We start from the raw sequence: 23,076 nt of genomic DNA on the forward strand, positions 1-23,076 counted from the left end.
GTTAGATGTTAGGAAGAAGTTCTATACAGAGAGAGTGATTGCCCACTGGAATGGGCTGCCTGGGGAGGTGGTAGAGTCACCATCATTGGAGGTGTTCAGGAGGAGACTTGATGGGGTGCTTGGTGCCATGGGTTAGTTGTTTAGGTGGGTTGGATTGGTTGAGGGGTTGGACGCGATGATCTTGAAGGTCTCTTCCAACCTGTTTTTTTTTAATTATTATTATTACTACTACTATTATTATTACTACTACTACTATTATTATTATTACTATTATTATTACTTGCATCAAGTTGGACGGGACCCTCAAAGGTCATCTTGTCCAATCCCCCTGCAGTCATCAGGGACACCACCAACTAGATCAGACCACCCAGGGCCATGGCAAGTCTGATCTTGAATATCTGCAGGGATGGGGCCTCAAATACATCCCTGGGCAACCTGTTCCTGTGACTCATTGTGCAAAACTTCCTCCAGACGTCCAACCTACATCTACCATGCTCCAGTTTCAAACCACTGCCCCTTGACCTACCACCACCAGCCTTTCTAAACAGTCCCTCCTCAGTTCTCCTGTAGGCCCTTCAGATATTGAAAAGTAGCTCTAAGCTCTCCCTGGAGCCTTCTAATCTCAAGGCTGAACAACCCCAACTCTCTCATCCAGTCTTCATAGGAGAGGTGCTTCAGAGTTCTGATCATCTTTCTGACCCTCCTGCGGACCTGCTTCGGCAGGGCTGTATCCTTCTTGTGTTGAGGGTCCCAGAGTGTGGTGGTACTGTGTTGGGTTACACCCATCCAGGGGTGTGGGGAGGGTTGTGAGAGCCCTGCATCCCCCAGGGGACAAAAGAAACCTGATGCAGGTGGACATGGTTTCTCCCTCCTGGGAGACGGGGTCCCTGGGTCTAAGTTGGTCTGTTCTGCTCCCCGCTTCCTGTCCAGCAAGACTATACAGGGGAGGGCGTGGCAGCCATCTTTTTCTTTGCTCCTGCCTCGCCTGTCGGAAAGGACCCACAGCCGCTGCTGGCCTCCGGGTTCTGCCACATGGTCAGGCCTGATCTTCTCCCTGCCGCATCCACACTTCTCTAAAGGACTGAAATCCGCATACATCAAGGGAGATACAAGGCCATCCATATTTGGTTTTGTGTATTTGCCTATTCATCCTTATTCCTTACCCTTATAAATCCTCCCTGTTATTGCTATATATATATTTTGTTTAAAAAGTTACTTCTTCTACTTCCAAACCCACTCCAGCTATTATTTTTTTTTTGATTGATTAAACTCCAGTTAAGGCTCAAACCACCACAAAGAGAGCTTGACACAGTGCTCCAAGTGAGGTCTCACCACAGCAGAGGAGCAGAATCACCTCCCTCATGTGCTGGCCATGCTTCTTTTGATGCAGCCCAGGATGCCATTTACCTTCTGGGCTACAAGTGCCTGTTGCTGGCTCATGTCCAGCTTCTCATCCACCAGCACCCCCAAGTCCTGTTCTGCAGGACTGCTTTCAACCTCAACATGCCCCCAGACTGGACTGATATCAAAAGTTTCCCCAATCTAGGTGCAGGACCTTCCACTTTGCCTTACTGAACCTCATGAGATTCTCCTCAGCCCACCTCTCCAGCCTGTCCAGACACCCATCCCATTCTTCAGTCTTATCAACAGCACCACTCAGCTTGGTATTATCTACACACTTGCTGAGGGTGGCTCAAGCCCACTCTCTGTATCATTAATGAAGATGTTGAACAGCACCAGTCTCAATACAGACCCTTCAGGGACACCACTTGTCACCTGTCTCTATCTGGACATTGAGCTGTTGACCACTACCCTTTGTGTCCAACCATCCAACCGTCTTACACCATCTTCCTCTTCTAGCACGGTCACACAGTTACAGGGCCCTCAGCCTCTGCCACAGCCAGAGCAGTTCTAGCAGCGCACACAATTGGCAATGCAGTGCTGGGAAAGTTCCAGGTATCTGGCATGGCTAACTTAACCAAAGAGGGCCACTTGCTACACAGTGTTGAAGCCATGTTTCTAGTGCATTTGTGTTAGAATAACCAGCCCACCAGAAGTTTTGGGGTTACCTGGAACCAGTCCAGAGTGCAGCAGTTGACAAGAGCTGGAAATTTCCGAAGGCGATTCCGGAAGGCATCTCCAATGGGACTCATGGCCAGCACAATGTGCAGCTGGTCTCGACAGCGCCCCACAAACATGTTAAACAGAGCTATGGGGCTGCCATCTGTCCGCTTCGTCCTGTCCCGCTGCCGATCTATTTGGCGCATTTGCTCACAAATTTCTTCTCTCTCATCAAATTCAAAGAGGTTTGGCACTTCACCTGCATTGAGCAAGTTATTGATGTCCTCTAAGAAAGATTCCTTTTTCATCTGTGTGTCAGTGAACAGGAAAACTCCCTGTGTTTCCCCTTCGGTGGATTTCCTTAGGATGCCTTTCAAGTCTTCATGCCATTCACTGGTACCATAACTCCGAGTCATTTCAATCTGGAAAAGGTTGTATTCAGCCATGTGGGCTGCTAAGCGAGTCAGGGACTGCCGACCACTGCCTCCAACACCCACCAGGAGGGCATGGCTGCGAGGCTGCTTCAGGATGCGGGAGATCCTACAGATGTGTTCTATGGCAAAGCGGAACAGGACAAGCTGCATGGGCTTCTTACTCATGTTATTAAACTCCTCAAGGTAACCCTCTACAACCCATCGCAACTGGTCCACATCACTAATCTCCCTGTAGTTGGTGTCATCTCTCCTGGGGTCATGAAAATCACAAAACATTAAGCTGCGTAAGTCATCTTCTTCCACTTTGCCATCATTGTTGAAGTCTAAATTCTGGAACAGTTCATGGAAGTCTTCGTGTAAGTCATGCTTCACCACTTCTTGGATGAATCCAACAAGCCAGGCCTGGTCAGAATGATCCACCAAGCGATCATAATACACTCTAAGAACCTATGTAATGAAAATGTAATTGCTTTAACAGTTGCTTTAGTTGTCTTAATAGTTGCTCTGTTCTTGAATGTGTATTTCTTTTAAATAAAATAAAACAAGTACAATTCCAAAAAAGGCTTCAAAATATAAATTAGCTTAAACTTCACTACATAAAAGAAAACAAAATAGGTATTTAGAGTTGATTGGAACAATTGAGCCCAGTAGTACTATGTCTGAAGTGAAAATTCATATGGAAGCACAATATACACACATGTACATTATACACATATATAATCACAGTGGTAGGGGTTGGAAGGAACCTTCTGGAGATCGTAGATTCCAAGCCCACTGCCAGAGTAGGATCACCTCAGGAAGGTCACACACAAACACATCCAAGTGGGTTTTGAAAGTCTCCAGAGAAGGAAGCTCCACAAGCTGTCTTGGCAGCTTGCTCCAGGGCTCCAGCACCCTCACAGTAAAGAGGTTTCTCCTCCTCTCTGGATGGAAGATCCTGTGTTCTAGCTTACACCTGCTGTTCCTTGTCTTATCAGTGGGCACTACCAAAAAGAGCCTGGCATCTTCATCCTGACACCCACTCCTCAGGTATTTATAGAAATTGATAAGATTCCCTCTCAGCCTTCTCTTCTCCAGATTAAATAGCCCCAGGTCTCTCAGTCTTCCTTCATAGGAAAGAGGTTCAAGTCCCCTAATTATAAACTATTACATCAATGCATAAAAAGCTGCTGCAAAGAGGAAGGGAACGTGTTGCTCTTTCCACTACAGCTAGACAGGACAAGTCATGGCTTTGAATTTCAAGAAAGAAGGCTGTAGCTGGAGATTGTAACGTGTTAATGAAAATGCTAGTGAAGAACATGTTTTTTTAAAGGGATGCTCCACCTGAACTCTGTCAGTGTGCCTGTCCTATTACAAGTGAAAGACAGGAAACATTTGCTGAAGACAGTAAGCTCAAGAACTTCTTCTAAAGATAGCCCAGATACATGATGATTTGCTGTTCTCACTGTTGATTTGGAGCCTTTTTGGAAGAAGAGAAGAAATGGAAAGAACTGTGTAGGCATTGAAAGCAGCAGAGAATGTGAAGGCATCAGCAATCAACTTCTCTATTAGGATATGACTGTAGATATGAAAAAGTCTGCTTTCTTTTGCCTATACACTACACAAAATCCTGAGTGTCATGCCAAGGTGGCATGAGAAAAAGATTAACACACAAACCCACAACCCTTTTTTAGTTACAATACATACAATTTCTGAGTATTGGATGATTTACCTCATGAACCCAGAGACGTTTTATCATGCCTGCAGATTCCATTGTTTCAGGCCTTGACAGGCAAACACCTTGGATAACACGTGCAAAGTCACGGAGATTGAACAAGTAGTGAGACTTGGCTGGGGTGGGAAGCAGATTCTTCATTGCTTCTTTATACACCCGCATGGTGCCATTAATAATTTGTGGAGTCAGTTCCACATACTGGGGTGGGAAGCTATAACTGATGAGTTAGAAAAGCTGGTAAGAACAGAGTGATTCTCATCATTCCATTATGCTAGCATACGAATTAATAGCAAGACTGTATATGCACACTGATTTAGTTATGACTTTGGGTTACTTTTTAAGTCCTACGTTTACACTTCCTCACAGGGAACTTTACAAATCTTAGCACTCTCATTAGATTAACAACTCTGCAAATCAAGTCTAGTAACTGTGGAAGATGCTGACAAATTTGGCTACATCAGACAACTAATTGTAAGTCTTCCTCTCCTCATTTTTGTGACGAAACAGGAGCAACAGGGACATTGGGTCAAATAGTCCCTGCTGTCTTCTGGGGTCTTTCTCCCTCAAATGACTAGAAGCTGTCAAATCAGAAACTTAGTCTGGAAACAGGATATGAGCATCTCTGGAGGCTTTGCTGTCAGAATGGATAGACAATGAAAGTTCAAGTCCATTCTTAATAATGGAATTTAAAATCATGCACTGGTGAAAGGCCCAAGAAACAGTAAGCTTCCTCAAACCACAGGAAACTGAGAGTAGTTTCTATTTCTATTCTTTGAATAATGACCATCCCAATTCTGTATTTATTTATTATACATAAGAACACTGTATTGCAGAAATACCTCAACTAACTGAATTAGCCTCAGCTAATTTAGATCTCTGTTAGAGACTTCACAACAAGAACTTTATGAGTGGAGTATTTTAAGATGAACCCTACACTTCTGCAGAGTAACGAATAACACAAAAGGCAGAGGTTATAACAGATTATTTCCTTTCAAGCGCAGTGTCCTATGAATATGTCTTGTACTAATCTAAACACTGACTTTGATTTTCCTCAGTACACAGAGGTCACTTACCGTACTGTTAGATGCCAGTCTAAGATTCTAGAGAAAATTGTGTACATGGACTCATCATCAAACTCGTTGATAGTAACTGTGTTGAAATGTCGCAAGAATCGTGGTGTTACTGGGTTCCGACCACCACCTAAAGGTTAGAAACCATTAACAATGTAACAGAAACATTTAAAATGCAACAGTCAAACCTGGCCATTTTTTTGCTGACATTCATCTTTGATCAGCTACCAGGCTCACACTGGTATGTACCACTGTCATAAACCTAATGAAAGCAGCATGTCGCTCAGTGTCAGGCTGTTCTCCTGTAACCAACAGTCTGTAAAACACAGACTGAAATCATCAAACTATGGATAGCTTTGACACTACTTAACTATGCTTCTGGGAGAAAACTTTCATTATAAACTCCAAACTCATGCTTTTGATTTTTTCAAGCAGGCCAACACCAGAAGCCTCTAGAAGTAATGCTGTCTATTTTATTCCATTGACATTTTATCCCAGTTCCAGAGTCAGCAATTTTTATGACTGGACTGTGAACTAGATAATGAAGCTGCATATGGAAATATGAGGACATAAACCAGAAATTGGCTGAAGGCTCATAGAGGGTCTCCTTAGACCAAAGGGATTTCATAAATATTCTGTAGATACATTCTTGTCTCCTTGAAAAGCACTGCTCCTTCCTGGCAGGCTTGTGTAGTCTCTCTGCTGATACTCAACTACTTTACTCATGTTTCCTGCAAGGAAAGGGCTGCTGGAATCCTAGGTCTATCCATAAAGACCCAATATGTAAAACTGTGTACCCATAAGAATTCATCCTCTCAAAGCAAAAGCAACAGGAAAAAGTACATAAGACACATCTCCTACCTGGTGGTCCCATGGCACACACCATCTGAATATCTACAAGTTTAATCATTGAGCAGTCCTTAAGGTCATACCAATTCCAGTGATCTAACCACTGTCGTAGTAACTCAACAGGGGGCTGAGCACCATAGACCTCTCGTGCTGGCATGTTAACATCATCTACAAATACTACCTGAAAAGAAAAGCAGAAAGGGTTTTGCATGTACTTAATTTACTGAATATGTATATTTATATTTAATTGAACTGCAATTTGGGCAGCATATTGAAAACTGTGTGAAGTGTTCTTGACTAATACAGATCAGGACAAAATTTCTCCCTCAAAATATCTTTACATTTTGAAGACTAGGCTAAAATACATCAGAAAAGAAGAGGAAGACTTTAAAATACATTTTGTCCTTGATAAAAAGTATTTATTTAATAATATTTACAATATACTGAAATGAAGAAAAACAGGGCTGCACACTTTAAAAGTCTGTAGGCATCCTGGAAGTACCACTATCAAACCATACACACTGTGACTGCACTTCAAACACAGTAATTTTTACTTTTCCTGTAATCTGGGCTGAAAGGAGGGAAGAAAAAAAAAAAAAAAGAGAGAGAGAGAGAGAGAGAGAGAATGGAAACTCCTTAGATTTAGCATCACAGAACTGTCAGGGTTGGAAGGGACCTCAAGGATCATCTAGTTCCAAGCCCCTCTGCCACGGGCAGGACCACTTTCCACTAGATCAGGTTGCCCAGATGTACATCCAACCCAGCCTTAAAAACTACCAGGGATGGGGCTTCCACCACCTCTTCTCAAGAGAGGAGGAAAGAATTTGCTCACACCAGAAAAAAAGAGAAAAAAAAAAAAGGAAGTCTTCTCTAACATCTTTCTTGAGCTTCTGAGTACTCAGAGGTCCTTTGATCGTTAAAGGTTTGGCAAGCATCAATGGTAACATCATAAAAGATTCAAATCTCCTTTGACACTTCTGAAATAATTGAACTATCCAGGCTGGAAGGAACCTTGAAGTTCACCTAATCCAACTCTCAATCTCAACACTGATTGCTCAACACTGATTTCATCCCAGGAACAAGCTCACGCACCCAGAACTCTTATACTGGGGCTGGTATCATGAAATATGAAGGGGGAACTGTGCCAATCCTGTTCACAGTTATTCATATGATATATAATATTTTCTTCTGTTGGTTAAAATAGGATGCATATTACAGGGAGAAATGTGAAGGAAGCAGAGAATAGAATAGAATAGAATAAACCAGGTTGGAAGAGACCTTCGAGATCATCATGTCCAACCTATCATCCAACACTACCCAATCAACTAAACCATGCAACCAAGCATCCTGTCAAGCCTCGCCCTGAACACCCCCAGTAACGGCAACCCCACCATCTCCTCGGGCAGCCCATTCCAGTGGGCAATCACTCTCTGTGTGTAAAACTTCCTCCTAACCTCCAGCCTAAACCTCCCCTGGCACAGCCTGAGATTGTGTCCTCTTGTTCTGGTGCTGGTTGCCTGGGAGAAGAGACCAACCTCTGCCTCACTACAACCCCCCTTCAGGTAGTTGTAGAGAGCAATAAGGTCACCCCTGAGTCTCCTCCTCTCCAGGCTAAGCAACCCCAGCTCCCTCAGTCTCTCGTCATAGGGCTTGTGCTCCAAGCCCCTCACCAACCTTGTTGCCCTTCTCTGGACACGCTCCAGCAAGTCAACATCCTTCCTAAACTGAGGGGCCCAGAAACATAAAAACCTAAATTAGAAGAATTAGGACTTTGCCAGTTCATTTAAAATGGAGCATCTTTTCCTACTGTCACTTATGACCATTTGTTTGCATTTAAACACTTATTTACATACAGAAATACATCATTTACCATTCGCTGCCCAAGAGGAGGTCCAAAAACTCCTTTTCTCCTTTTATCCAACTTACACATTATAATATTCTGAATCTGAGCTGCAGTAGTCTGTGCTGAAAAGTTAATGAGCAGTGGCTTGTAGACTTCTTTGTTTAGATTGTTTAAAAGAAAATTCTGGAAGGATTGTGGAGAGGAGAAAGTCAATCTCTATAGCCAGATAAACAAATTTTACAGCACTATAGCAAACAGCAATCAAACAGACCATAGAGTTTTTTCCAGCAGGAAGAAGGTTTGATCTGTATCCTTGAAAAGCAAAATTGTGCTGCTGCACAGAAATATAACAATGATGATTTATGGAGATTACAGAGCAAAGTGACTCGATAGCTTTATATAAAAACAAAACTAAGTTAAATAATCCTTAGTCAGTGAATTCACAGTTAGATTTTTATCACATAAAAGGAAGGAAAGATAAGAGATTCAATACCATGAATCCAAATCTATTTTATCTGCTTACATAACTTTCAAGTTTTGCTTCCTCTGCAAAACAGTTGAGTGTACACAGGCTTCATGCTGATTGCACTGGAGCAATCAACAGAAGCAAAACCCTTTACAAAAAGGCATACTGGAGGAAAAAAGAACAAATAAAATCAGATTCATGCTGCTCAGAGTAACAGTTCTCTCTTTATCTAGAGAATGTTGTTAGCTATAATGCACTACTGGCTTTGCTCTAGCTCCACTCACATCACCCCTTCTTGCCTCAGAAGTATATTTGCTCACTGATCTAGATGGAACTCAGAGAAAAACACTGCATCTGGAAATTTTTGCAAGTGAACCTCAACAGCATGAACAGTCTGTAGGCACAGCCTCAATTGCCTCTGTCAGGCTTTAATAGTCACTCATAAAGATTAGTATTTAACCCAAAGTATCTGTCAGATCTGTCTGAGGAACGAAAACTTGTCTAAAATGTTAAATCTAGACCATTAGAGTTTTGGGGTTTTGGTGTTTGTTGGGGTTTTTTTGTATTACCCATAGTGCTATTTTAATAACCACATCAGAAAATTGAAGTGAACAAACCATCAATTGGTGACTGAAGATGAAAAGAAGGAAATACTCTCTCCCAAAATCACAAGATTCCCAAAGACAATAAAGTCTAATTTCAATTGTACAGTGTGACACTGTCTTGAGCAATCATTGCCAGATGCCTTATTCAATGGTTTAGTCCTCTCTGTGTCAGTGTCTGTGCGTCTAGCCCAGCTATATATATAATCACAATGCAAAGGAAATCAGTTCAGGAATTAAACTGAAAGAGTTCTGTTGGGGTTCTACTAGCAGTTTATTCCAGTGGGTATCTTGCTGCTGCTTAAGTATTTGGTCTGGAAGTGTAGAGAAGAAAATGAAAACTAAACCCTAAATCCACCACCTTTTGCTACATAACTTCATTTTTAGTTGCCTATAATTTCATTTTGTAATATCTGACAATTCATATCTCATTTTACTTTTTTAAAAAAAGCTACCAAATTATTCCTCATCTTCCCATATTTATAACCATGTCTAATGTCAGTATCAAAAGCTCTTACATTAATATAGGTACTTTTTCCAGTTCCTGTTGGCCCCACAAATATAGAAGGTTTTTGATGCACTGTCAGCAGTTCCATCAGCGCCATGTATCGAACAGTATCCAGAGTTGGTACAATTATTTCATTAAACATCATATCTTCAGGTATAGGAGGAGCTGATTTGAGTGTTTCCACCCAGGGTTCCCACATTCCTGCTCCCTATTTTAATTTATAACGAAGTCAGATATTTATTATAAACAGGAACAAACACCAATGACAATAGAAAACTCAAAGTTCTAGGACTTAACAGATGGAATTATCAACACATTTCAAAAAGGATTAAACAATAATTCTATAGGTTTGTTTCAGAATGCAGTGCTCTCAATCTGAGATATTTTTATCTGTATTACATATAGTATAGAAATATCTAATAATAGACAAAATTACTGTGTAATTGTGATCACAAACTAAAAAAGCATAGTCAGCCTTTTCGCACTCTCCCTCATAAAAAGCACCTCCTAGCTATGACATCTGAGGGCAGATTTGGTAGTTTTGAAGCTCCAGAGCAAAGATTTTTCTTTCAGATCAGCCTACTAGAGGAATCTTGACACTTCTCAGCAGTAAATTTAATATAAGGAGATTAAAACCAATTGTAAATAACCCTGAAGCAACTTCCATCCCAAAAATATAGATCTTGAGACAAAAGTAAATATGAAATTCATAGAGATTGGTCGCATCTTAAGTCTTTCCTAGAGGAAGCACATTCCCACCTCTGAACACAAAACTTCCTTTACTAGAATAACATGTTTTATGGGTTGTGAACAGAAGACCTGAAGCCTTTACTGCTGCTTAAGTCTCAGCCATTTTCCCTGGCAAAGAAATCATGCATGAGCTGCAATCTCACTGTACTGCAACAGGACTTCAGAGGCATGACACACTGGAAAAAAAACACATTTACTTAATCTTGGAGGCTGCAGTGCACCAGATGCAGTGGGTGAAGTTTGCTTCTCCACCAGGAGAAGAAAACAATGGGTTCACATTGTAAACCCAGGAAAAAAAGGGGCAGAGAAGCAGCATCAGCATAGCAGCCTGCTAGAGTAATGAAAAGTCATGGCTTGAAGTGTATCAAGGACTTCCTCAACCTAAGAAAAGGACTTAAAATTCAAATAAAATAATCTTGAAATAAATCAAGGATTAAAAAAAAACAAACAAACAAACAAAAAAAAAAAAAAAAAAAAAAACCCCAAACCAACAGAAAAAAGAACTAGTTGATATTTGCTACAAACCTCTTCTGCCACAAGAGGCAGTTACACAGTAGCCAAAATGACAGGCTTTGGCACTGCAAGTCCCAGCCAGAACCCCAGCCCATCACCAGTTTACAAGGACAGATGTCTGGCCTGTTCAGTGACAAAAGCAGCAGAAACACATTTACACTAATGACACAAAGCTGGCAGCATTTATGGAAGATGAGCTCCAAATGGAGGCCTCCATGTTTGCAGTCCTCACCTTTTTGACAAACCTATAATCATAAATTGTTCCTTCTGCTGGAAAGGGGACTGTGAAAGCTGTTGAAAGCATCTGATCAATATCACCCAACAACTTGTACTGCTCTCTCGTCTCCTCACTAATGGATCCATTAAGCATTTCTCGCAGGACTCTGTCAAATTTCAGTCGATCATCTCCCTTGCAGCTAGCTCCCACAGACCATACCAGTGAAAACAAAAACATACCCTAGAGTTGGGAAAAAACCAAAATGCAGCTTTAGTACCTGCATATTACAAAGTTCTTGTTCACCGAAATCAAAGAAATCTCTGCCACAAATTGCAGTAAAATTACACTGGACCAAGCTGATTCAATGTATGTGGCTTGGAAGCATGCTGCTAGTACAAAAGAACACTATTGTGTTAACTATCAGCAACTGATCACCTTTGCCTGGCAGCAGAATGCTCAACCTGCTCAGCACAGAGCTGCGATTTTGAGAGTTCAGTACAGAGTGCTGTTGATTCCAGAACAGTTTAGATTATCTCTCTGTTATTCAAAGGCCTGTCTCACAGAGTGATGGCTATGCCTGCTAACAGGGCTTGTCATAAATTGCAGTCCTTAGATAGCATTGATCTAACAGGAATAAACAGAGATAACAGATACTGGATAATAATGTACAATTTTGTCTGGTTTGTATAAAATTCATTGTATTTATATCAAGACATGAAACACATCAGACTCAACAATGTGTCAGTTACAAAGCATGTAACTGTGTTTTCCTCAATGGACATTACCAAAGATACAGCCTAATTACAAAACAGAGTTTATTGCTCCTGGAGTCCATTTCACTACAGCCTGGTTTGGAATCCCCTATTCTGGATGTTAAACAAACTGCCTACCTCAAGCCAAGAGAAAATGTCATCGTCCTTCATAGTTTTAACTTTATCTTCATCTGCAAACTCATCCATCATGCAGTCCATCAGATTCATTAGGGACCGAATTAAGTTTGTATCGGAAGTAGGAGACAGCTCCTGAAAAGAAAAGTGCTCTCAGTTGCAGGTGTGCTTTACTCACTGAAAAGAGGCTGTACTGGATGGTATAGTTTTTCTCTCTATGGAGATAAAAAAACCCTGAAGGATGAATGTTTCTAAAATACATTAAGAGGCAAATTAAATAAGGCACAAAAACTTTGCTCACAGCCTTCATCTTAACAGCTCTTTCTAAAAAGTAATAAATTAATATGATCCAATTAAAACAATTTGTTCCTTTGGTACTTGGAAGTTCCCTAGTTCATTGAAAACTTCTTTCTCCTACCTTAGTGTATTTCCTGATAAACTCAAGACAGAGCGGAACCATTCTGTCAAACATGCCTGTTATAAATTCTTTCTGTGCAGAGCTGACTCCTGAGTGCATTGTATTTAGCCAAGACAACATTAATGGTCTCCAGCCTAACATATGAGGCTCCATATAGATCATACCACACCTGGAAACCTGAAAAAAGGGGGAGGAAATAAAAAAAGAAACAAACAAGAACATCATCTCCCATGCAATCTCTAAAATTCCATTCCTATCTATAATAACCCAACCCTCACTGTAACAACAGACAGTTTCTGGGATTATGAGAAGCTGCTATGAAGTGTACAGGGGGGTTCTGTGAGCTCTGGGGCAAGCTCCAGAGAAGCTCTATTTCTTCAGCCAGTAGGAGACCTAATATTAAAGACAAGATATTCCTGTTGAATAGTTTCCAAAAGTAAGGTCACAAAAGACAATAAACTATTGGATTGCTTAATGCATAAACTTAAATTTTAATGTAATTGTAAAGTAAAAACTTCTTTCCTGGTATGAATAAACAGATATTTTGATCTGTTTACATTATTATCTGAATCCTGTATACATATTTAAGAGAAACTTTTTGCATTCCACAAAGTACCATCAGAAAAAAATAAGTGTGGCAGGTATAGACAGGTGCCAGGATTGAGGGGATTGTTGGTTGTACCAGAATTGGTGTAGGAGATTAAAGACTTGGAAGTGAATTATTTTATTTTTATTGCTATGCACTTGCAAGGGCTGGACACTGAACAGGTACTATATGTAATTATTTACATTAGATATGCAAATATGTTACTTTTCACATCATATTGTAAGATTATGAAAAATTTAAACAAGAAAACCAAGCTACAAGGTTCTTTACTTTAGAAGTATCAAAAGAAATGCAAACTTATGATTACTGTTCTCAGTGAAGTATATGTTCTGAAGTTAGAGTAACTCTCACAATAATCAAAGACACTTGTAATCAGTCTCTCAAAGACAGGTGCTTACAGTAGCAGGAGAAGCAACTTCTAAATCCATTGGTTCAAAAATGAGGCTCATCTGCTGTGACATTGTGATGATCTCTCCACTCATGAGGCACAACTTTTTATTATCATCAAGCACGGTATTCATATTCTCAATCCACACTGCATCCACTGGTCCATCAAACACCAGCCATTTTCTATCTGGGGTCTAGTTAGCAGAAAACATTTGTGATCAGGCATTTGCTATTTAATTTATTATGTTTATTGTAAAATGTACATTTGAGATCTACTGTTATTTTATGCAGTGAAAATCTTTCAACAGACTTTAATGGAAGGTCAGCAATAAGTCACGCTCAGCAGCTTCTTCCACAGTACATGTTAAAATGACCATACACATAATCAGCACAGATTTGGGCTGTATCATGACACAACAAAGCGTGACAATATGGTAGAAAGATTAAATATTTATTTATAGCATGCACCCAACAAGCAAACCCCTTCATCTTCACATAAGGAGTTCTGAAACAGAAATCTTAGATCACCGGCATCCAAAAAGTACTTTGCATGGAGCATGCTACAATCAAACCAACTGCAGTTTCTGCATTCAGGTGATGAAGCATGTGGATCCTACAAAGGGGGTTCAAACAACATGGAATTCAAATCTAAAGTGGATAAACTGAGAATTCACTTCCCAAAATCAGTGTGCATGTTATGCACTTACCAGGGAAGAAGCAAATGCTCTGAAGCTCACTGCTAGAATGCCATCAGACCATTCATGCGAGACTGGATCAAACTGTCCATAGAGTTGCCCCATTGTTATGGATTTGGGATTTAGAACAGTGATCTGAACTTTGTTTTCTTCCATCAGCCCCTGAAGACACAACAGCAATAAAATATATTAACACCAAACAGGCTATTTATTACACCATTTTTTTAATTGACACAGTAATTTTTCATTAAACTTTCACCCATTTACAGCAGGAGAGACATCACACATTACATTTGGAAGACAGTTAACAAGTGTCTAAGGACAATTATCCCAACTTTATCATAGGTCATTGGGAGTCCTAATTTCAATACTGAACACTGGCATGGTAAATGAGAACTAGCAGTGCCTTTTAAAAGAGAATATTCATTTTAGAACAAGAGTTCAGTAGCTCTCATGAAAGTAAGTTGGCAATCTTGTACAAAGCTTTCAAAGGAACAGTTGATCTTAAATTTTTAGGTAGATAACTCTTTCTTTGTCAAATCCAAGGTAAGAATTTAAACACCATGTGTAGAAACACATGAAATGTGTGGTTTTAAAACAGAGTCATGCTAGCTTACCTAAGTTTGGAAACGCAGCTTTGCAATTGAAGGCTTTAGCTTCTCCTTATACTTTTAAGTCCCTTAAAGTAAATTCTGCATTCAGCACGAATACTAAAATATGTTCTAAAATTTGTTTGAAAAGAGTTTTTGCCAGAAGCATTTATAAACCTGCTTGGATACCTTCTCACACATGTCTCCCAGTGCTCTCGCCAGAACTCGGTAAGCAGATGTTTTTCCCCCAAAAGGCTCTCCAACTATCATAAAGCCATGACGCACAATCATCATCTCATAGAGCTGCAGGATCTTATTGGTAAAAGCATCGGTCATTTGCAAATTCAGATCATTACAGTTTTTCCTGATGGCATCCAACAGGTCATTGTAGTCTGGTTTTGGTAGCTTCACACCAGGAAACAAGTCAGAAGTAATACCCTATCCAAACAATTAATTGGAAAGTACGCTTATTGTCACAGCCATTTGGTTTGAAACTCATGCAATCAACTCTTTGTTGTCACAAGGCAGAATAATAACTATTTTGATCAATACAAAATAATTGTGAATTTCATGTCACCCCTGACTGAGCCAAAGTTCTGACTTTGTAATTTGTTACACAGTTTTTTCATGTACTTTTTTCATGTTTACCTGGGCACACAGAAGTGATTAACTATCTAAGCATATTCTTTCGTGATAAACATGAGTTTATGTGTTGATTATTTTAGTTAATCTTAATAAGTATATATATTAATAATTATTAATGCACTAAAGATGTAACTAATATGACTGCTAAAATATCTCTATTCCAGTACTAAAGAACTGGCAAGAGCTTTTGATGTCATGTGTAGAACCACACTCAAGTTCCCATGGCTGTATATGAAGAAACAAATTCCTTTTTTCATAAGAGATCTTTCCACTAACATTGAAAAAGGTGCTGACTTTATTTTTGGTTGCTGACTAGGGTTAGAGCACTACACTGTGTTAGTGCATTCTGGACATTAGAGCAGCAAGCCGCAGATCATTTTATTCAGCTCAGTTCTGAGATCAGCTCAAGGCAAGAATGAATGTGGGCCTCTTAGGTCTATTTACTGGTTTTTACATTTTAAATGAAAATCTCAGTTTTGTCTTCTGAAGAGGAGACTACCTGTGCCTACCTGTAAGAGACTAAATCTTGTCTCTCTTGATGTAACTCAACAAAGATAAAATCACCTTTGCTGCTTGCCCAGACAATAGCTGATGTGTATTGGGCAGATGCCACTAGATAATGACTCTCAGGAATGTGCATAGAAAGATCATCTCTACCCATCAGCTACCCTGGAAAGGGAGGATGGTGCAAAGGACAATGGATTCACCACCTGGACACATACCTAAAAAAAATGTATAAAAGACCTGAGCAACTACTGGCTGAAAAGAAGCAAAAGACTGGGGCAATGCTGCTCCGAAGAAAAATGAAAAAAATAACCAGGAGAGAAAAGGACAAACACATCACTATGTAGCCTGGAAGAAGCAGACCAGGAGGAACCCTCTCTCCGCATCCTAAGCTCTGCCTGCTGCAACGCATGGAGCTGAAGGGGCTGTTCAGAGAAGGACTTGGACTTTGGGATCTCTCCCTCCCCTCTTCCAGCAGAGGACAGCACAGCCAACAAGGCAGCACCCTTCCTCCACAGACCCAAACTGTCTTGGGGGTTGGTAATACAATTTCTTTCCTCCTCTCTCCCTCTTTTCTCTCTCTCTCTCCTTCTGATCCATCCACTTCATTCTGTTAATAAATAGCCTCACTGCTGACATTTTCGCCTCATTTGTGCCTCTAATTTCATAACACGGGAACATTCAAAAGAACAGAGTCTCTTTCCCTCTCTGGACCAAGACACTATTTCAAAAGAATATTCTAATAATTTGAAATCTTAAATATACCCTATATAAAAATAGTATGAGAACATTTCAATCATTTTTAGCTAAAAATCTGTACATTTTCTACCTCAAAAAGCGGAATATCATGAGACAAGAATTTCGGCAGGTTGACATCTGTAATGGATCTAAGGAGCAAAATTTCTTCATCTTCCGACGGATATTTCAGCTTAAAAATAGAAAAAGTAGTGTTAGTTGATTGCTGTAGTTAAAAAAAAAAAAAAGTCCAACACAGCTGTTTTACTGAATATTTCCTGTTGTGCATCTGGGCAATGGTTCTGGCAGGTTCAGGTGAACTGGTAACAACAAATGTCCCGGATTTATGTTGATACAGTCATAGCAAGGTGTTTGCAGTACATTTCTATAATCAGGCCAGTTTCACTTGCATTTATGCTCAGTGATGTGTGTTACTATAAATGTGGTATTTTTTCTTAAACCATACATTTTTTTTCTTCTTGAGATGTACTCCTTTTCTTACCAAGAAGGGTAATTTCCCCTGCTTTGACATAAAACATCTCCCTCATCAAGTGGAAATTCTGACAGCTTGCATACACAGGTCTCTCCCAGGTTATTGGAAAAAATTAAAAATGTGAGTCCTTTGCCACAACACACAGCTTAGCTATGAACTTTGAAGTTTGTAGAATTTGTTTGTAATAGTAAGATTGTAAGTTGAAAAAAACCTGGAATGGAATAGAACTACAAACTATACCAGTCTACCCAAATAACACTGAGTTAATAAAACAGCAGCTGATTTTCTTAGTCCAGCATCTGCATTCACCCAAAAGGCAAGTCACACCAAAACACCACATCATGCACCATTGTTCTTAGAAGCAAGAGTGATCAAAGTCCTATGTGGTGGGTAACAGCCAAGGTGTTACCGGAAAGCGTTCACAGTCTATGGTAAAGTATCTGACTGTGACACAGACTAGTATCTGAACCTGCTAAGAAAGCAGAGCCAAGCCACAGGACATTTGTAACCACAATTGTTGAAAGATAACCAGCACACTTAGCAAGCTCTCATTCAGCGACAAGTGAATGGCCTGGTAGCTTTATCTCTTCTTGTCTTCTCCCAGATCATGCTATACTACACACCCTTCCCATTTGCACACACAGCTGTGTGGAACAGTCTACCTTCTGGTACCAGAATGACATCTTACTAAGCTATGGGATGACAAAGAACATTCAAGAAATCATGTACCTTCAGGTTGCCGGCAGCAGTGAGAACTGACTTCACAGCTCTCATCCCATAATCATAGTGGTGCTGAGAAGACAACTGTTCTGAGCACAGCCGGTAGGTAGCTACAATCTTCACAGACAGAGGTCGAGCAGTAACAAACCCACAGGAATACAGAACAATCTCTGCAATCATGGCATAGTCAGGGACCATCATAGCTACTGGTCTGAAGAGAGCCTGTGAAACATACATATGAAAAATCCCTTCAGAAAATGGACACCGTATTATTATACACCAACTTTTCTCTACAATTAGATAAAATAGGAGGTCATGTCATTATTTCATTAATACAATAACAGCCAATCAAATGTAACTTGCAATTATGACAATAATATCTTCAATGTCTTCTCAGAAATACTTTATTTTGCACTGTGACAATTCCTGGTTGCAGGTCCTCCTCATTCAAGATTAAGCACAAAACCACACAGAAGACCACAACCTGTAGAAGGAATAGGGGGTACAACTCAACCACCACAAAGCAGCTGATGCTGTTAGGCTCCTACTTAACAGTGTTCAGCTGCAGCCTACGTTCAATTTTACCACTATTCCACGAAACAAACATCAAAATACTTTCAAACAGACAAAACTTTAGTTACTTTTCATATTCTACCATAAGTTTTTTGCACATTATCGTTTCAGCTACACAAGCAGGACTTTTGAAGCTTAGACTCAGGCATTGTGTTAGCAGGTGGACTTCCCAGGAAGTTATGAAAGATACTGACAAAGACTTTACTTTTCTCCATTGGTGTTTATCAACATATTTGCTCAGACTTCCTTTCCTTTTCTTTTGATAGAGGCAGGACAAATATATCTAAGGGGTAAGAAAGGATAAAGCACCCAACATTGGACTTCAAAAGAATAGAAATCTTACATTAAAAAGACCATGAGTACCTTCAGATCAACTCAAGAGATAGAATTAATAAACCCTCATGTTTTAATTCAACAGTAAGACATTATCCACTGTTTATACACTAGAAAGTGTTCCTTTTTGTACTTTCAAGTACTTAGCCAGGAAACACAGAAAGTCTGGGAGTTTTTTACTTCTTGGTTGTTTTTTTTCAACCCTGACAGTCAGCCTTTGAATCAAGCAACCACTTCCTAACATTTTACAATTTAGTTTATTCCTACTTTTCAATTATCCCTTCTAATCTCCTTTTCTTCTCAGAGAAGATTTCTACACCAGTGTAATTAAAACTTGAAGGTAAACAATATCAAACACTCTTAAAAATTTATTAATTTGCCAAAGTGATTTCTTCTTTTACTTCGTGCTATTTAAAGTGATACAATGACAGGTGTTACAGTACCTTAAGATTATCAGGCAGCTCTGAACGGCCAGCATAACCAGGATTCATGGTAATGAAGACAGCACATGTAGGGTTCAGTTTCAGTTCAGTTCCTTCAAATACTAATAGATCAGATCCAGAATTAATGCCTATGAAGAAATAAAAACTAACATCACTGATGGGCAGGTTTTGTTGCATCTTTATTGTTTGCCATAGGTAAGCAAAAGATATGATTAAAATAACAGTTTACCTCTTTGGATAGTAAAAATCTGCTGAGCAACCACAGAGAGTACTTCCAAATCAATCCTGTTGAATTCATCAAAGCAAGCCCATGCTCCAGAAGACAATAAACCCTACAAGAGACAGGTGCAAATAATTACTAGGTAATGTCTTACTTTGGACATACTGATCAACCCCAATCCTGCTGTAATGCACAAAGGACTGCTCCAGAGTGCTCTGACCCAGAGCACTAACTGATAAAGTCACTCAAGATGTCACTTGTTTAAAAATGGAGAACATGACCCTTCAAGAGTTATGCAAACCTTAAAAAATTTTCCTAAGGCAAGGTAATCCAATCCATCAGAACAATTGAAAACCACACACTGTTTAGCTAAAGCCTTTGCTAAATCTTTGGTAGTTTCCGTTTTTCCGGTTCCAGCAGGACCTTCGGCAGCACCTCCTAGATGTAGGTTTAATGCACCAAACAGGGTTCTGGAAACAAAATAGAAAAAAGAAAAAACAAAACCAATTGTACCAATTTTAATGCTATTTTTCTAGCTGCTCCAACTTTTACCAGAAACTTGTACAGATCTGTTTCCTATCTGCTTTTTCCTGTGATGGTACAGCAGTTTGCTTGCTTCTGGCCAGCTGTGCTTTACAATGTGTAGTAAAGTATAATGTTTACTAGTTCACACCTGTTAAATCTAAATCCTCTCATAAAGATTAATTTTCTCACAAATTAAACTATTCATACAGGATCAATTCTATTCCACCACCAGAAATGTATCTTATTCTAATTATATGCCTATTAGAGCATAAAAGAAACCAATTCTGGAGTCACCTGTTCTCAGGACTAATGCAAATATCTCAGCTAACTAAATTCTTGCCAATACAGTACATTTAGTAACTTGCAATTTTTACCTGTAGCATCTGTCTGTGAGTGGGGTAATAACCAGCCTCGGGGTATTACCAAGATATTCATATCCATACCTCAGCCCAGCATTGATCATCTTTGTTTCCAGTTGTCCATCCTAAAGAACAAGGTGTTCATTTTGTAGATTATTTTTTTAAAACCCCATATCCACAACTCAACACTCTGAGGTTCTTTAACAGACCTGATGCTGTTAGAAACAATTACATGACAGACTACTGATTTCTCTGAGACAATAGTTTCACTGTGACTCAAATACAAACTAAATTGCCAATTAACCAATACTGTTTAACAAAAAGGACCATTTTCTACATCAATAGCTACCTAAAAATGATCCTATCAGTGTAAAACCAACTTGTGTAGCTACTTAGAAAGTTAACAGACTTTCTAAAAGGTAAAGAGAAGTAATCATGACCAATAGCTGTACTCACTGGCAACCTGATGGCTGGCACAGCAAAACAACATTCTACACATATACGTTTTAATTTCAGAAGCCATGTCTTCTGTGTTACAGGAAATCTCTTTCTGATGAATGTAAGATATTGCATCCTACCACTACCCAGTATGAAAAACTGTTATATCTTCAGTAAATGTAATGCACAAAAAATGTAATAAACACAGTAAGTCTGATGAAAAACCTCTAACTGAAAATCATCTTCCCTACAGCATTCTCTGTCCTGCAGAATCAGAAAACCAAAATACAGTCTTGAAGTGAACACATATTGTCAGCAACACCCCCCTGCAAATTCAGCAAATGGTCTGAGGCTCAGCACTGATGAAAAAAAGGAATTTTGATCAAAAGCTGTCTGAACCTGCCTGGTGGCCATTCTAGTTAGCAATCCATAACATTACTGGTTATAGGTCTTCTCTTGTTAGCAGGAACTCTCCTAGTAGCGTAACCACTCTCTGGGTGAGCAAGCAAGCAGAGATTGTAAGACCGAAATTACCTTCTAACACAAGTATCACTTACCTCCCAGTAGTACCTAAGTTGACTTAACCATTCAAAATCACTTTCATCTTTAACTTCCTTGCTTATTAGAGATGCAAGAACATCCCTAGCATGAACATCCAGCACAACAAGTGCTCCTAGAGTCACTCGATTTTGCTTAGACAGCTCTCCTCGCACCAAGGTGACAATGTCCTCAATCTGTCTGTTACTCTGCTCCAAAAAATCCTCTAGTGCCTGCAAAAATGTTTAGAAGTTGCACATCATGTCTAAGGCATGATTATTTTTTCTTGCATTACTCTTCTTTCTCTGTATTCAAATGTTCCTTCTCACCATAACAGTGGTATGATGCCCTTCTACTTTTACAGAACCATATTACAAATATACATATATGTGTGTGTGTGTATATGGAAAAAACCCAACACACACTAACATTTTCCTGGAACACAAGAAATAGTCCTTATATCTGTGTTATACTTTGTGTTTGTCTAGCTTAAATATTTATGGAGAAGCAGAATCCAAAACCACAATACAGGGTCTTTTAATTGATACTATGGGATAGCAAAACATATGAAAGAAAACAAGTGAGAGCATCATCAAGTGTCACAAAAATTCTATCTTTGTGTCTAGTTGTGAACACCTTGATGCTTCTTTCTGTTCGAGGGAATGAAAATTGAGTTGCCTTAGCTGATGGTGGCAGTTCTGGAATGCTTCCAAATCAAACAGGTGAGAGCATTAAGCTCTTGTGATAAACAGAAGAGAGGTTCTACAAAACACACATCCTATATCTCAATCCACACCTTAAGTACCTATGTTCCCAACAGCATTAGCTAATGGATTATAAATTCTGCACCAGACAGACATATGCATTCTTTACCTGACAAGATACCTTCCAGTGCTGGTCTTAGCCCATTGTCAGAAACAGCACTAAACAGCAGGGAAGAAGTTTTAAATATTCTTACCCTTTGACCATTTCTAATAGACATCTGCACTTGCATGGTCCAGAAAGTTTGGGATACACACAGAACTGTTTGTCCAGGCCACTCTCTCACCCAGTTAACACGTGGAGTTTTTGGATAAGCTTCAATTGCATCCCCAATGACCTAGAGAGGAAAAAGGTAACTAAACCAGGAACTGTTCTGCTTTAGAATTATTTATGTTAGATTTTTTTAATTATTATTTCAGAAAAATAAAAATAAAAATCAGGGTCTAGATTCAGACTCAAATTCAATTACATACACTGACACTTGCAACAAATCTCTCAGCAAAGCTCAAAAAAGCCCAAAATGTCAGAAAATAAAGCAAGCGATTGCACAGAACTGATTTCATAACACATTCCAAATCTATTCTTGCCATCAGACAGTTACAATTTTCTAGCTCCATCTACAATGAAAGTAGAACACAAGCACCAATACAATGTACTTAGAAGCAGAACTGAACTTGGCTAGTGACATAAAGGGGAAAAAGAAAAATTTCTTCAGGTACATCAGGGATGAAAAGGTGACTAGGAAAGATGCAGGGCCTCTCCAAAAGCAGAATGAAGACCTGGTCACAATGGACATGGAGAAGGCTGAGGTGTTGAATTTTGCCTCAGTGGTCACCAGCAAGAGCTCCGGCTGAACCACCCAAGCTCCAGAGAACACAGGTGGGGAGTGGGAAAAGGAAGATCTGCTCACTGTAAGCAAAGAGCAGGTCTGAGACCACCTAAAGAACGCCAAGGTACACAAGTTCATGTGGCCTGTTGAGATCCACCCATGAGTCTGAGGGAACTGCAGATGAACTTGCCAAGCCACTGTCCCTCACACTCAAAAAGTCCTGGCAGCCTAGTGAAGTCCCTGGTGGCTGGAAAAGGGGAAACATAACCCCCATCTTGAACATGGGAAATAAGGAAGAACCCTGGAAACTCTAGGCCTGTCAGTCCAACCTCTGTGCCTGGCACGGTCA

General features: G+C 39.8%; 1 protein-coding gene across 1 annotated transcript in view; it reads right to left on the reverse strand.

Annotated features, from left to right (window-relative positions):
- Positions 1-23,076, reverse strand: part of DNAH7 (dynein axonemal heavy chain 7) — an 87,405-nt gene that overhangs the window by 37,794 nt on the left and 26,535 nt on the right. The window contains exons 21-40 of the mRNA XM_054171643.1: positions 22,095-22,235; positions 21,157-21,369; positions 20,177-20,286; positions 19,579-19,747; positions 19,287-19,389; positions 19,058-19,185; positions 17,718-17,930; positions 16,590-16,688; positions 14,801-15,049; positions 14,034-14,183; positions 13,338-13,520; positions 12,333-12,509; positions 11,918-12,049; positions 11,043-11,267; positions 9,558-9,755; positions 7,999-8,154; positions 6,141-6,309; positions 5,283-5,409; positions 4,207-4,426; positions 2,070-2,942 (exon numbers count right to left, since the gene is read on the reverse strand). Of these exons, the coding sequence (XP_054027618.1) occupies positions 2,070-2,942; positions 4,207-4,426; positions 5,283-5,409; positions 6,141-6,309; positions 7,999-8,154; positions 9,558-9,755; positions 11,043-11,267; positions 11,918-12,049; positions 12,333-12,509; positions 13,338-13,520; positions 14,034-14,183; positions 14,801-15,049; positions 16,590-16,688; positions 17,718-17,930; positions 19,058-19,185; positions 19,287-19,389; positions 19,579-19,747; positions 20,177-20,286; positions 21,157-21,369; positions 22,095-22,235 (4,035 nt within the window). The remainder of the gene's footprint in view (positions 1-2,069; positions 2,943-4,206; positions 4,427-5,282; positions 5,410-6,140; positions 6,310-7,998; positions 8,155-9,557; positions 9,756-11,042; positions 11,268-11,917; positions 12,050-12,332; positions 12,510-13,337; positions 13,521-14,033; positions 14,184-14,800; positions 15,050-16,589; positions 16,689-17,717; positions 17,931-19,057; positions 19,186-19,286; positions 19,390-19,578; positions 19,748-20,176; positions 20,287-21,156; positions 21,370-22,094; positions 22,236-23,076) is intronic.

Source organism: Dryobates pubescens, chromosome 2 (assembly GCF_014839835.1).
Source record: "Dryobates pubescens isolate bDryPub1 chromosome 2, bDryPub1.pri, whole genome shotgun sequence".
Lineage (NCBI taxonomy): Eukaryota > Metazoa > Chordata > Aves > Piciformes > Picidae > Dryobates > Dryobates pubescens.